The 13,966-nt window shown below is 34.4% G+C and overlaps 2 protein-coding genes across 2 annotated transcripts in view; both read left to right on the top strand.

The window, feature by feature from the left end:
- adgrf3b (adhesion G protein-coupled receptor F3b) overlaps positions 1–13,966 on the top strand; it is a 671,400-nt gene that overhangs the window by 498,909 nt on the left and 158,525 nt on the right. The window lies entirely within an intron of this gene.
- adgrf6 (adhesion G protein-coupled receptor F6) overlaps positions 1–13,966 on the top strand; it is a 180,486-nt gene that overhangs the window by 52,597 nt on the left and 113,923 nt on the right. The window contains exons 30-64 of the mRNA XM_087298451.1: positions 245–391; positions 819–971; positions 1,080–1,235; positions 1,404–1,550; positions 1,652–1,810; positions 2,751–2,897; positions 3,035–3,181; positions 3,497–3,643; positions 4,072–4,224; positions 4,333–4,488; positions 4,655–4,801; positions 4,903–5,061; positions 5,191–5,337; positions 5,468–5,614; positions 5,927–6,073; positions 6,304–6,456; positions 6,565–6,720; positions 6,888–7,034; positions 7,136–7,294; positions 8,238–8,384; positions 8,522–8,668; positions 8,985–9,131; positions 9,562–9,714; positions 9,823–9,978; positions 10,119–10,265; positions 10,367–10,525; positions 10,656–10,802; positions 10,933–11,079; positions 11,391–11,537; positions 11,643–11,795; positions 11,904–12,059; positions 12,224–12,370; positions 12,472–12,630; positions 13,323–13,469; positions 13,600–13,746. Coding sequence (XP_087154577.1) covers positions 245–391; positions 819–971; positions 1,080–1,235; positions 1,404–1,550; positions 1,652–1,810; positions 2,751–2,897; positions 3,035–3,181; positions 3,497–3,643; positions 4,072–4,224; positions 4,333–4,488; positions 4,655–4,801; positions 4,903–5,061; positions 5,191–5,337; positions 5,468–5,614; positions 5,927–6,073; positions 6,304–6,456; positions 6,565–6,720; positions 6,888–7,034; positions 7,136–7,294; positions 8,238–8,384; positions 8,522–8,668; positions 8,985–9,131; positions 9,562–9,714; positions 9,823–9,978; positions 10,119–10,265; positions 10,367–10,525; positions 10,656–10,802; positions 10,933–11,079; positions 11,391–11,537; positions 11,643–11,795; positions 11,904–12,059; positions 12,224–12,370; positions 12,472–12,630; positions 13,323–13,469; positions 13,600–13,746 — 5,280 coding nt within the window. The remainder of the gene's footprint in view (positions 1–244; positions 392–818; positions 972–1,079; positions 1,236–1,403; positions 1,551–1,651; positions 1,811–2,750; positions 2,898–3,034; positions 3,182–3,496; positions 3,644–4,071; positions 4,225–4,332; positions 4,489–4,654; positions 4,802–4,902; positions 5,062–5,190; positions 5,338–5,467; positions 5,615–5,926; positions 6,074–6,303; positions 6,457–6,564; positions 6,721–6,887; positions 7,035–7,135; positions 7,295–8,237; positions 8,385–8,521; positions 8,669–8,984; positions 9,132–9,561; positions 9,715–9,822; positions 9,979–10,118; positions 10,266–10,366; positions 10,526–10,655; positions 10,803–10,932; positions 11,080–11,390; positions 11,538–11,642; positions 11,796–11,903; positions 12,060–12,223; positions 12,371–12,471; positions 12,631–13,322; positions 13,470–13,599; positions 13,747–13,966) is intronic.

Raw genomic sequence — 13,966 nt, 5'->3', positions numbered from 1 at the left:
GATTCCTGAACAAAATGTATCTAACAGTATGTTTTAGTACTTTTACAAAACAAACAGCTTTAATAATCAATTAATTAATGGTTACAAGTGCTGTTTCTTACAACTGCATTTGTACTTTTTCATTCTCCTCTTTTTCATTTAAAACGTGCAAAACTATAAATTAATTTACATGACCCAAATCTTAAAATTTGTGTAACTGTTACTAAAGTAGACAATGCTATTTTCATCTTTACCTTTAATATAGATGTGAATGAATGTCTAAAGTCACCAGAGGTCTGTGGTCCAAACTCTCGTTGCAACAACTCAATTGGGAGTTTCAACTGTTCCTGCTTGAGTACGTTTACTGCAACAGACCGAAATCAACCAGTCAGCAACAGTAACCCATGCAATGGTAAGTGCTGTATGTAGAAACTACAATTTTCTGTGACCAAGGCTGTAAATTAGCCTTTGGCTAGAAGCCTGTATGTGGAGCAATGTCCTCTTGAACTTGTAGCAATGTTATAATGCATTGTTTCTGTTAAATTATTATAAGTTGTTTTTTATTTTAAGAGAATGTAACATTCTATAAAAGTAACAGTCATAATGTAACATTCTGTCATTCTATTTAATGGTATGTGTTTCTGTTCTTTACAATGTCAGCTATGATAAAACTTGCTTAAATACATAGAGAAGGTTATTATTATTTTTTTTTAAGATGTTGCGTTAACATGTTGGTCCAAACATCATTGTCTGTTCATAATTGTGTGTTATATGCCTTTATGATCATACATGTAAATGGAATATTGATCATTTGTGAGTTTTCTTCTTTATTTCTGCAGTGTCTTTGCCTCTGACTGAATATCTGATTGAAATTGAGATCAACAGCATTGATAGTAGGATCACTGATCAGCTGAGGACTATTCTTATGAACTTCAGTTTGCCCTACACAATCAGTGACAGCACTAACATTACAGAAATCAACATCACTACTGGTATGATCTCTGTTTCTGCTTTGTGATGCTGTTTATCTAAAATTATACATCATGAATACTTCCATTAATGAAGATATGTGATGTTTGGACTCTTCTTCTGCTCTCCAGTGTGTTCTTTGAATGAAACGCGGTATCAGTGTAAATGTGAGGGTCTGTTTGTTTGGCCAAATGACACGTGTCATGCATATGATGCCTGTGATGTCATCATTAATGGTTCATGCACATGTATCAATGGCCTTCCAGCTGATGGACAGTTCTGCCAAGGTGAGACGATGACACCATTCTGCAACATCACTTATTTCTCCTTTAAGTATTACTTTCTGTTTTCTTACTTTTATGTTATTGTGTTTTAATAATAGCGTTGTTTCATATAGTTGTTGTTGGCAAAGATTTCTGTTTACCTGCTTTTTTTGTTTTTTTGTTTTTCTCCAGTTCTTTTATCTGACTACTTGATTGACATTGATGTGAGATTCTTTGACTTGTTCCTGGTGGACAACTTACGAAATATTGTCAGAAATATCAGCCTGCCTTTGACTCTGAGCAGCAGCACAAATATCACAGATATCGACATGAACACTGGTGAGAACAGAACTGTTCATCATGTCACATACTAAGATGAGTTTAGTTTCAGCAGAAATCCACAGATTGAGCACAAATAAATAAATCTCCTTGTTTTACAGTGTGTGGGTTGAATGGAACAGAATATGAGTGCAAGTGTGAGGTGGATCATGTTTGGCCCAGTAACATCTGCATGGCCTATCAGGTGTGTGATAGCATTGTGGGAAACACTTGTGGATGCATTCAGGCTCTCCCTTCAGAGGGGTCACTTTGCCAGAGAGGTGAGAAACAATTCATGAAGAGTTTTGAACCGTCTGTTCTTTAGTGTCTATTACTCTTTAGCTTCATATGCGATGTCATTCATGGGAAACGAATAAGTGTTAAACTGGACTGACTGACTGGAAAGCAGATTTACAGTACTTAATTTTCTGACAATTGGACTAAATTAGCTTAAAATGAAATGGAGTTTCAAATAATGAAAAATAGTTTTGACCTGGTTCTGTTTTTACAAGCATCTTTCAGCTATTGTACCTCACTGTGTTACTTCACAACCAGAAACTAATTTTCTACTAACAGATGTGCAGGATATTTTTTCAATGCCTCAATTTTCTTATAAACGTTGGGTAAAATGGATTTTATTCCATTCCATAACAAGGGTTTATAGAATAGTGTTAGTTCATGGCAAACATCATTAAACATTCTTAAAAAGAAAAAAAAGAAAAGCTTTACACAGATAAAAAAGAAGAAAGAAAAACTCCGCAAAACAAAGAAACCAACTTGCAGAATACCAAGCTACAGCGTCTCTCTCTGGTGGGCAAAACTAAAACTTTCTAGGAGTCTGAAATGCACAGGCTAAACAAGTGAGAGGGACAGAAAATACTTTCAATAACTTTCTACACAAGACGTGTTTAAGTGAACTTCCTGCCATTGCAGCAGCAGAACAGCCATCACACTAAATGATGAACTACCATGCATGTGTAGAATAGCAAAATAATAATAATAATAGTAATAATAATAACAATAGACATGATTCGTTTTTAGCTCTTATTGACATTTTAAATATTTTCCTTATTTTCAACTGGAAGTTGTATGTTTAATATGGATTTTACTCAGTATAGGCTACATATGATTGATTAAATGTAACCAAAACCACTAAAAATACACCTACTCTTGATGTTTTTAAATCCTTCGATTTTTGCATTTATGCTTTTTCTTTTTCAGACATCAATGAATGTGAAGATGCAGCGTCAGTGTGTGGTCAATACTCAGACTGTACTAACAGCATTGGGAGTTACATGTGTTCATGCTGGAATGGATTTAATGTCTCTAATAAAGACAGTCCTGTGAGCGTCAACAACTCTTGTCATGGTAAATATTATCAGCTGAACTTGATTTCAATTGTTTTTGTAATAACATGTATTGTCCAGTGCTGATGTGTCTTTGTAGTTTGAGTAAACTCTTCTGTGAGCTTTCAGTAAATTATATTTCATTTGTTTCTCTAATAGATGTAGATGAATGTCTGTTCAGTCCGCCTGTCTGTGGTCCATATTCCAACTGCACAAATGAAATAGGAAGTTACAATTGCTCATGTTTGGATGGTTTCACTACAGCAAACTCAAATTTGTCCATCAGCATCAACAACACATGTGAAGGTAAATTCTTGCATGGGATTTGTATGTAGTTTTGGAAATTAATTAAGCATATTTAAAAAAAAATAGCTTTGATTCCTGAACAAAATGTATCTAACAGTATGTTTTATTACTTTTACAAAACAAACAGCTTTAATAATCAATTAATTAATGGTTACAAGTGCTGTTTCTTACAACTGCATTTGTACTTTTTTCATTCTCCTCTTTTCCATTTAAAACGTGCAAAACTATAAATTAATTTACATGACCCAAATCTTAAAATTTGTGTAACTGTTACTAAAGTAGACAATGCTATTTTCATCTTTACCTTTAATATAGATGTGAATGAATGTCTAAAGTCACCAGAGGTCTGTGGTCCAAACTCTCGTTGCAAAAACTCAATTGGGAGTTTCAACTGTTCCTGCTTGAGTGCGTTTACTGTAACAGACCGAAATCAACCAGTCAGCAACAGTAACCCATGCAATGGTAAGTGCTGTATGTAGAAACTACAATTTTCTGTGACCAAGGCTGTAAATTAGCCTTTGGCTAGAAGCCTGTATGTGGAGCATTGTCCTCTTGAACTTGTAGCAATGTTATAATGCATTGTTTCTGTTAAATTATTATAAGTTGTTTTTTATTTTAAGAGAATGTAACATTCTATAAAAGTAACAGTCATAATGTAACATTCTGTCATTCTATTTAATGGTATGTGTTTCTGTTCTTTACAATGTCAGCTATGATAAAACTTGCTTAAATACATAGAGAAGGTTATTTATTATTTTTTTTTAAGATGTTGCGTTAACATGTTGGTCCAAACATCATTGTCTGTTCATAATTGTGTGTTATATGCCTTTATGATCATACATGTAAAAGGAATATTGATCATTTGTGAGTTTTCTTCTTTATTTCTGCAGTGTCTCTGCCTCTGACTGAATATCTGATTGAAATTGAGATCAACAGCATTGATAGTAGGATCACTGATCAGCTGAGGACTATTCTTATGAACTTCAGTTTGCCCTACACAATTAGTGACAGCACTAACATTACAGAAATCAACATCACTACTGGTATGATCTCTGTTTCTGCTTTGTGATGCTGTTTATCTAAAATTATACATCATGAATACTTCCATTAATGAAGATATGTAATGTTTGGACTCTTCTTCTGCTCTCCAGTGTGTTCTTTGAATGAAACTCGGTATCAGTGTAAATGTGAGGGTCTGTTTGTTTGGCCAAATGACACGTGTCATGCATATGATGCCTGTGATGTCATCATTAATGGTTCATGCACATGTATCAATGGCCTTCCAGCTGATGGACAGTTCTGCCAAGGTGAGACGATGACATCATTCTGCAACATCACTTATTTCTCCTTTAAGTATTTCTTTCTGTTTTCTTACTTTTATGTTATTGTGTTTTAATAATAGCGTTTTTTTTATATAGTTTTTGTTGGCAAAGATCTCTGTTTACCTGCTTTTATTGTTTTTTTTTTCTCCAGTTCTTTTATCTGACTACTTGATTGACATTGATGTAAGATTCTTTGACTTGTTCCTGGTGGACAACTTACGAAATATTGTCAGAAATATCAGCCTGCCTTTGACTCTTAACAGCAGCACAAATATCACAGATATCGACATGAACACTGGTGAGAACAGAACTGTTCATCATGTCACATACTAAGATGAGTTTAGTTTCAGCAGAAATCCACAGATTGAACACAAATAAATAAATCTCCTTGTTTTACAGTGTGTGGGTTGAATGGAACAGAATATGAGTGCAAGTGTGAGGTGGATCATGTTTGGCCCAGTAACACCTGCATGGCCTATCAGGTGTGTGATAGCATTGTGGGAAGCACTTGTGGATGCATTCAGGCTCTCCCTTCAGAGGGGTCACTTTGCCAGAGAGGTGAGAAATCCCATTATAGTTCATCTGTACTGAATGTAGTTTTAATAACATGACCAGTATGAGTTTATTCAGTAACTCCTAATAATTCAGAAACACTGTTTTATGCAGTATCATCTTCCTGTTTTTCAGACATCAATGAATGTGAAGATGCAGCGTCAGTGTGTGGTCAATACTCAGACTGTACTAACAGCATTGGGGGTTACATGTGTTCCTGCTGGAATGGATTTAATGTCTCTAATAAAGACAGTCCTGTGAGCGTCAACAACTCTTGTCATGGTGAATATTTTCAGCTAAAATCGATTCTTTTTGTCATGTTATAAAATGTTTTGTCCAGTGCTGATGTGTTTTTGCAGTTTTTGTTATGGTTTCTATGAGTTTTAGGTATATAATTTATTTTTCTCAATAGATATTGATGAATGTCTGTTCAGTCCACCTGTCTGTGGTCCATATTCCAACTGCACAAATGAAATAGGAAGTTACAATTGCTCATGTTTGGATGGTTTCACTTCAGCAAACTCAAGTTTCACCATCAGCATCAACAACACCTGTGAAGGTAAATTCTTTCATGTGGTTTTGTAGATTTGGAAAATAACTTTGCATTTTTTTAATGGTTTTGATTTTTGAACAAAATGTATTTAACATTGTTTATTGTCCTTTGAAGATAACAGGTTTGATAATCAATTAATGACAATGATTACAGCAAGTGCTGTTTCTTACATCTGCATGTGTACTTTTATTCCTACTCTATTTTTTTCTATTTAAGTGTGCCAAACTATAAACTAATTTACATGTCCTAAATCTTCATGTTTGCTTAGTTGTTACTAAAATTGACAACACTTTTTTCCAACTCTTCCTATAAAAAAAGATGTGAATGAATGTCTAAAGTCATCAGAGGTCTGTGGTCCAAACTCTCATTGCATCAACTCATTTGGGAGTTTCAACTGTTCCTGCTTGAGTGCGTTTACTGTAACAGACCGAAATCAACCAGTCAGCAACAGTAACCCATGCAATGGTAAGTATATCAAAATGTTTTTATCATTGTTTAGTTATTATTTGTGGTGTTTTTGTTGTTTTTGTTGTTGTTGTTGTTGTTTATTTTTTTAAGTAATCCTAGCTAAAAATGTTTATTCAATCTATTATTATGCTTAATAATACATATTAAAATTAATAAAGGTTTTGAATTAGTTATTTTTTAAAGCAGTCATAATTTCAAGATGTTTTTTATTTTCTATGTTTCTACAGTGTCTCTACCACTGACTGAATATCTGATTGAAATTGAGATCAACAGCATTGATAGTAGGATCACTGATCAGCTGAGGACTCTTCTGATGAACTTCAGTTTGCCCTACACAATCAGTGACAGCACTAACATTACAGAAATCAACATCACTACTGGTATGATCTCTGTTTCTGCTTTGTGATGCTGTTTATCTAAAATTATACATCAAGAATATTTCCGTAAATGAAGATATGTGATGTTTGGACTCTTCTTCTGCTCTCCAGTATGTTCTTTGAATGAAACGCGGTATCAGTGTAAATGTGAGGGTCTGTTTGTTTGGCCAAATGACACGTGTCATGCATATGATGCCTGTGATGTCATCACTAATGGTTCATGCACATGTATCAATGGCCTTCCAGCTGATGGACAGTTCTGCCAAGGTGAGACGATGACACCATTCTGCAACATCACTTATTTCTCCTTTAAGTATTACTTTCTGTTTTCTTACTTTTATGTTCTTGTGTTTTAATAATAGTGTTGTTTCATATAGTTTTTGTTGGCAAAGATTTCTGTTTACGTGCTTTTGTTGTTTATTGTTGTCCTCCAGTTCTTTTATCTGACTACTTGATTGACATTGATGTGAGATTCTTTGACTTGTTCCTGGTGGACATCTTACGAGATATTGTCAGAAATATCAGCCTGCCTTTGACTCTTAACAGCAGCACAAATATCACAGATATCGACATGAACACTGGTGAGAGCAGAACTGTTCATCATGTCACATACTAAGATGAGTTTAGTTTCAGCAGAAATCCACAGATTGAACACAAATAAATAAATCTCCTTGTTTTACAGTGTGTGGGTTGAATGGAACAGAATATGAGTGCAAGTGTGAGGTGGATCATGTTTGGCCCAGTAACATCTGCATGGCCTATCAGGTGTGTGATAGCATTGTGGGAAGCACTTGTGGATGCATTCAGGCTCTGCCTTCAGAGGGGTCACTTTGCCAGAGAGGTGAGAAACAATTCATGAAGAGTTTTGAACCGTCTGTTCTTTAGTGTCTATTACTCTTTAGCTTCATATGCGATGTCATTCATGGGAAACGAATAAGTGTTAAACTGGACTGACTGACTGGAAAGCAGATTTACAGTACTTAATTTTCTGACAATTGGACTAAATTAGCTTAAAATGAAATGGAGTTTCAAATAATAAAAAATAGTTTTGACCTGGTTCTGTTTTTACAAGCATCTTTCAGCTATTGTACCTCACTGTGTTACTTCACAACCAGAAACTAATTTTCCACTAACAGATGTGGAGGATATTTTTTTCAATGGCTCAAATTTCTTATAAACGTTGGGTAAAATGGATTTTATTCCATTCCATAACAAGGGTTTATAGAATAGTGTTAGTTCATGGCAAACATCATTAAACATTCTTAAAAATAAAAAAAAGAAAAGCTTTACACAGATAAAAAAGAAGAAAGAAAAACTCCGCAAAACAAACAAACCAACTTGCAGAATACCAAGCTACAGCGTCTCCCTCTGGTGGGCAAAACTAAAACTTTCTAGGAGTCTGAAATGCACAGGCTAAACAAGTGAGAGGGACAGAAAATACTTTCAATAACTTTCTACACAAGACGTGTTTAGGTGAACTTCCTGCCATTGCAGCAGCAGAACAGCCATCACACTAAATGATGAACTACCATGCATGTGTAGAATAGCAAAATAATAATAATAATAATAGTAATAATAATAACAATAGACATGATTCGTTTTTAGCTCTTATTGACATTTTAAATATTTTCCTTATTTTCAACTGGAAGTTGTATGTTTAATATGGATTTTACTCAGTATTGGCTACATATGATTGATTAAATGTAACCAAAACCACTAAAAATACACCTACTCTTGATGTTTTTAAATCCTTCGATTTTTGCATTTGTGCTTTTCTTTTTCAGACATCAATGAATGTGAAGATGCAGCGTCAGTGTGTGGTCAATACTCAGACTGTACTAACAGCATTGGGGGTTACATGTGTTCATGCTGGAATGGATTTAATGTCTCTAATAAAGACAGTCCTGTGAGCGTCAACAACTCTTGTCATGGTAAATATTATCAGCTGAACTTGATTTCAATTGTTTTTGTAATAACATGTATTGTCCAGTGCTGATGTGTCTTTGTAGTTTGAGTAAACTCTTCTGTGAGCTTTCAGTAAATTATATTTCATTTGTTTCTCTAATAGATGTAGATGAATGTCTGTTCAGTCCGCCTGTCTGTGGTCCATATTCCAACTGCACAAATGAAATAGGAAGTTACAATTGCTCATGTTTGGATGGTTTCACTACAGCAAACTCAAATTTGACCATCAGCATCAACAACACATGTGAAGGTAAATTCTTGCATGGGATTTGTATGTAGTTTTGGAAATTAATTAAGCATATTTTTAAAAAGAATTGCTTTGATTCCTGAACAAAATGTATCTAACAGTATGTTTTATTACTTTTACAAAACAAACAGCTTTAATAATCAATTAATTAATGGTTACAAGTGCTGTTTCTTACAACTGCATTTGTACTTTTTTCATTCTCCTCTTTTCCTCTTAAAACGTGCAAAACTATAAATTAATTTACATGACCCAAATCTTAAAATTTGTGTAACTGTTACTTAAGTAGACAATGCTATTTTTATCTTTACCTTTAATATAGATGTGAATGAATGTCTAAAGTCATCAGAGGTCTGTGGTCCAAACTCTCGTTGCTTCAACTCAATTGGGAGTGTCAACTGTTCCTGCTTGAGTGCGTTTACTGTAACAGACCGAAATCAACCAGTCAGCAACAGTAACCCATGCAATGGTAAGTGCTGTATGTAGAAACTAAAATTTTCTGTGACCAAGGCTGTAAATTAGCCTTTGACTAGAAGCCTGTATGTGGAGCATTGTCCTCTTGAACTTGTAGCAATGTTATAATGCATTGTTTCTGTTAAATTATTATAAGTTGTTTTTTATTTTAAGAGAATGTAACATTCTATAAAAGTAACAGTCATAATGTAACATTCTGTCATTCTATTTAATTGTATGTGTTTCTGTTCTTTACAATGTCAGCTATGATAAAACTTGCTTAAATACATAGAGAAGGTTATTTATTTATTTATTTTTTTAAGATGTTGCGTTAACATGTTGGTCCAAACATCATTGTCTGTTCATAATTGTGTGTTATTTGCCTTGATGATCATGCATGTAAAGGAATATTGATCATTTGTGGGTTTTCTTCTATTTTTCTACAGTGTCTCTGCCTCTGACTGAATATCTGATTGAAATTGAGATCAACAGCATTGATAGTAGGATCACTGATCAGCTGAGGACTCTTCTGATGAACTTCAGTTTGCCCTACACAATCAGTGACAGCACTAACATTACAGAAATCAACATCACTACTGGTATGATCTCTGTTTCTGCTTTGTGATGCTGTTTATCTAAAATTATACATCATGAATACTTCCATTAATGAAGATATGTGATGTTTGGACTCTTCTTCTGCTCTCCAGTGTGTTCTTTGAATGAAACGCGGTATCAGTGTAAATGTGAGGGTCTGTTTGTTTGGCCAAATGACACGTGTCATGCATATGATGCCTGTGATGTCATCACTAATGGTTCATGTACATGTATCAATGGCCTTCCAGCTGATGGACAGTTCTGCCAAAGTAAGACGATGACATCATTCTGCAAAATCATCAGTTTCTCCATTTAATAATTACTTTGAGTTTTTTTCTACTTGGATGTTATTGTGTTTTATTATTAGTGTTGTCACAGATTTTGTGCTTGTTTTTGTTTGTTCTTTTAGTTCTTTTGTCTGATTTCGTGATTGACATTGATGTGAGATTCTTTGACTTGGTCCTGGTGGACAACTTACGAAATATTGTCAGAAATATCAGCCTGCCTTTGACTCTGAGCAGCAGCACAAATATCACAGATATCGACATGAACACTGGTGAGAACAGAACTGTTCATCATGTCACATACTAAGATGAGTTTAGTTTCAGCAGAAATCCACAGATTGAGCACAAATAAATAAATCTCCTTGTTTTACAGTGTGTGGGTTGAATGGAACAGAATATGAGTGCAAGTGTGAGGTGGATCATGTTTGGCCCAGTAACACCTGCAAGGCCTATCAGGTGTGTGATAGCATTGTGGGAAGCACTTGTGGATGCATTCAGTCTCTCCCTTCAGAGGGGTCACTTTGCCAGAAAGGTGAGAAATCCCATTAGATTTCATCTGTACTGAATGTAGTTTTAGTAACATGACCAGTATGAGTTTATTCAGTAACTCCTGAAAGTTCAGAAACACTGTTTTTATGCAGTATCATCTTCCTGTTTTTCAGACATCAATGAATGTGAAGATGCAGCGTCAGTGTGTGGTCAATACTCAGACTGTACTAACAGCATTGGGGGTTACATGTGTTCATGCTGGAATGGATTTAATGTCTCTAATAAAGACAGTCCTGTGAGCGTCAACAACTCTTGTCATGGTAAATATTTTCAGCTAAAATTAATTCTATTTGTCATGTTATAAAATGTATTGTCCAGTGCTGATGTGTTTTTGCAGTTTTTGTTATCGTTTTTATGAGTTTTAGGTATATAATTTATTTTTCTCAATAGATATTGATGAATGTCTGTTCAGTTCATCTGTCTGTGGTCCATATTCCAACTGCACAAATGAAATAGGAAGTTACAATTGCTCATGTTTGGATGGTTTCACTGCAGAAAACTCAAGTTTCTCCGTCAGCATCAACAACACCTGTGAAGGTAAATTCTTTCATGTGGTTTTGTAGATTTGGAAAATAACTTTGCATTTTTTTAATGGTTTTGATTTTTGAACAAAATGTATTTAACATTGTTTATTGTCTTTTGAAAATAACAGGTTTGATAATCAATTAATGACAATGATTACAGCAAGTGCTGTTTCTTACAACTGCATTTGTACTTTTATTCCTACTCTATTTTTCCATTTAAGTATGCCAAACTATAAACTACTTTACATGTCCTGAATCTTCTTGTTTGCTTAGTTGTTACTAAAATTGACAACACTTTTTTCCAACTCTTCCTATAAAAAAAAGATGTGAATGAATGTCTAAAGTCATCAGAGGTCTGTGGTCCAAACTCTCATTGCATCAACTCAATTGGGAGTTTCAACTGTTCCTGCTTGAGTGCGTTTACTGTAACAGACCGAAATCAACCAGTCAGCAACAGTAACCCATGCAATGGTAAGTATGTAGATAATACATTTAAATTTTGTGTTGTCCTCCTTGATCTTCATGCATGTAAAAGGAATATCGATCATTTGTGGATTTACTTCTCTTTTTCTTCAGTGTCTTTGCCTCTGACTGAATATCTGATTGAAATTGAGATCAACAGCATTGATAGTAGGATCACTGATCAGCTGAGGACTCTTCTGATGAATTTCAGTTTGCCCTACACAATCAGTGACAGCACTAACATTACAGAAATCAACATCACTACTGGTATGATCTCTGTTTCTGCTTTGTGATGCTGTTTATCTAAAATTATACATCATGAATACTTCCATAAATGAAGATATGTGATGTTTGGACTCTTCTTCTGCTCTCCAGTGTGTTCTTTGAATGAAACGCGGTATCAGTGTAAATGTGAGGGTCTGTTTGTTTGGCCAAATGACACGTGTCATGCATATGATGCCTGTGATGTCATCACTAATGGTTCATGCACATGTATTAATGGCCTTCCAGCTGATGGACAGTTCTGCCAAGGTGAGACGATGACATTCTGCAAAATCAATTATTTCTCCTTTAAATATTACTTTCTGTTTTCTTACTTTTATGTTCTTGTGTTTTAATAAATGCGTTGTTTTATATAGTTTTTGTTGGAAAAGATTTCTGTTTACCTGCTTTTATTGTTTGTTGTTGTCCTCCAGTTCTTTTATCTGACTACGTGATTGACATTGATGTGAGATTCTTCGACTTGGTCCTGGTGGACATCCTACGAAATATTGTCAGAAATATCAGCCTGCCTTTGACTCTGAGCAGCAGCACAAATATCACAGATATCGACATGAACACTGGTGAGAACAGAACTGTTCATCATGTCACATACTAAGATGAGTTTAGTTTCAGCAGAAATCCACAGATTGAGCACAAATAAATAAATCTCCTTGTTTTACAGTGTGTGGGTTGAATGGAACAGAATATGTGTGCAAGTGTGAGGTGGATCATGTTTGGCCCAGTAACACCTGCAAGGCCTATCAGGTGTGTGATAGCATTGTGGGAAGCACTTGTGGATGCATTCAGGCTCTGCCTTCAGAGGGGTCACTTTGCCAGAGAGGTGAGGAACAATTTATGAATCTTTTTTAACTGTCTGTTCTTCAGTTTCTTTATATGCAATTCTGTATTTAATTGAGAGGCTATGAATAAAACATCAGTGAATGGGATTTATGTTACCATTAGGAAATCATTTAAGCTCTAAACTGGGCTGGCTGACTGACTGGAAAGCAGAACTACAATGCAAAAAATAGTTTGCAAAAACTAAAAATATAATGCAAAATAGTTTTGACCTCGTTCTGTTTTGACAAGCATCTTTCAGCTATTGTACCTCACTTTGTTACTTCACAACCAGAAACATATATATATATATATATATATATATATATATATATATATATATATATATATATATATATATATATATATATATATATATATATATATATATATATATATATATATATATTCATATATAAAAATGATGGTTAAAGTGGATTTTATTATATTTTATAATTATAATTTGAGGAATAGTGTTAGTTCATTGCAAACAGCGTTTAAACATTCTTTAAAAGTGAACCAAAATAAACTCTAAAAGCACAACACAATTACAAAGTATTAGAGAGCAAAACTCTACAAGACAAACAAACCAACGTGCAGAATACAGAGCTACAGCGTCTTCCTCTGGTGGACAAAACTAAAACTTAGATTGTTATAAAACCTTTAATTTTTGCATTTGTGCTTTTTCTTTTTCAGACATCAATGAATGTGAAGATGCAGCGTCAGTGTGTGGTCAATACTCAGACTGTACTAACAGCATTGGGAGTTACATGTGTTCATGCTGGAATGGATTTAATGTCTCTAATAAAGACAGTCCTGTGAGCGTCAACAACTCTTGTCATGGTAAATATCATCAGCTGAATTTGATTTCAATATTTTATGTTATAAAATGTATTGTCCAGTGCTGATGTTTTTTGCAGTTCTTGTTATCGTTTCTGTGAGTTTTAGGTATATAATTTATTTTTCTCAATAGATATTGATGAATGTCTGTTCAGTCCACCTGTCTGTGGTCCATATTCCAACTGCACAAATGAAATAGGAAGTTACAATTGCTCATGTTTGGATGGTTTCACTGCAGCAAACTCAAGTTTCACCATCAGCATCAACAACACCTGTGAAGGTAAATTCTTTCATGTGATTTTGTAGATTTGGAAACTAACTTTGCATTTTTTTAATGGTTTTGATTTTTGAACAAAATGTATTTAACATTGTTTGTTGTCTTTTGAAAATAACAGGTTTGATAATCAATTAATGACAATGATTACAGCAAGTGCTGTTTCTTACAACTGCATTTGTACTTTTATTCCTACTCTATTTTTCCATTTAAGTATGCCAAACTA

The sequence above is a fragment of the Danio rerio genome, chromosome 20, assembly GCF_052040795.2.
Source record: "Danio rerio strain M-AB ecotype USA chromosome 20, GRCz13ab, whole genome shotgun sequence".
Lineage (NCBI taxonomy): Eukaryota > Metazoa > Chordata > Actinopteri > Cypriniformes > Danionidae > Danio > Danio rerio.
This window is presented reverse-complemented; position numbering and strand designations above follow the sequence as displayed.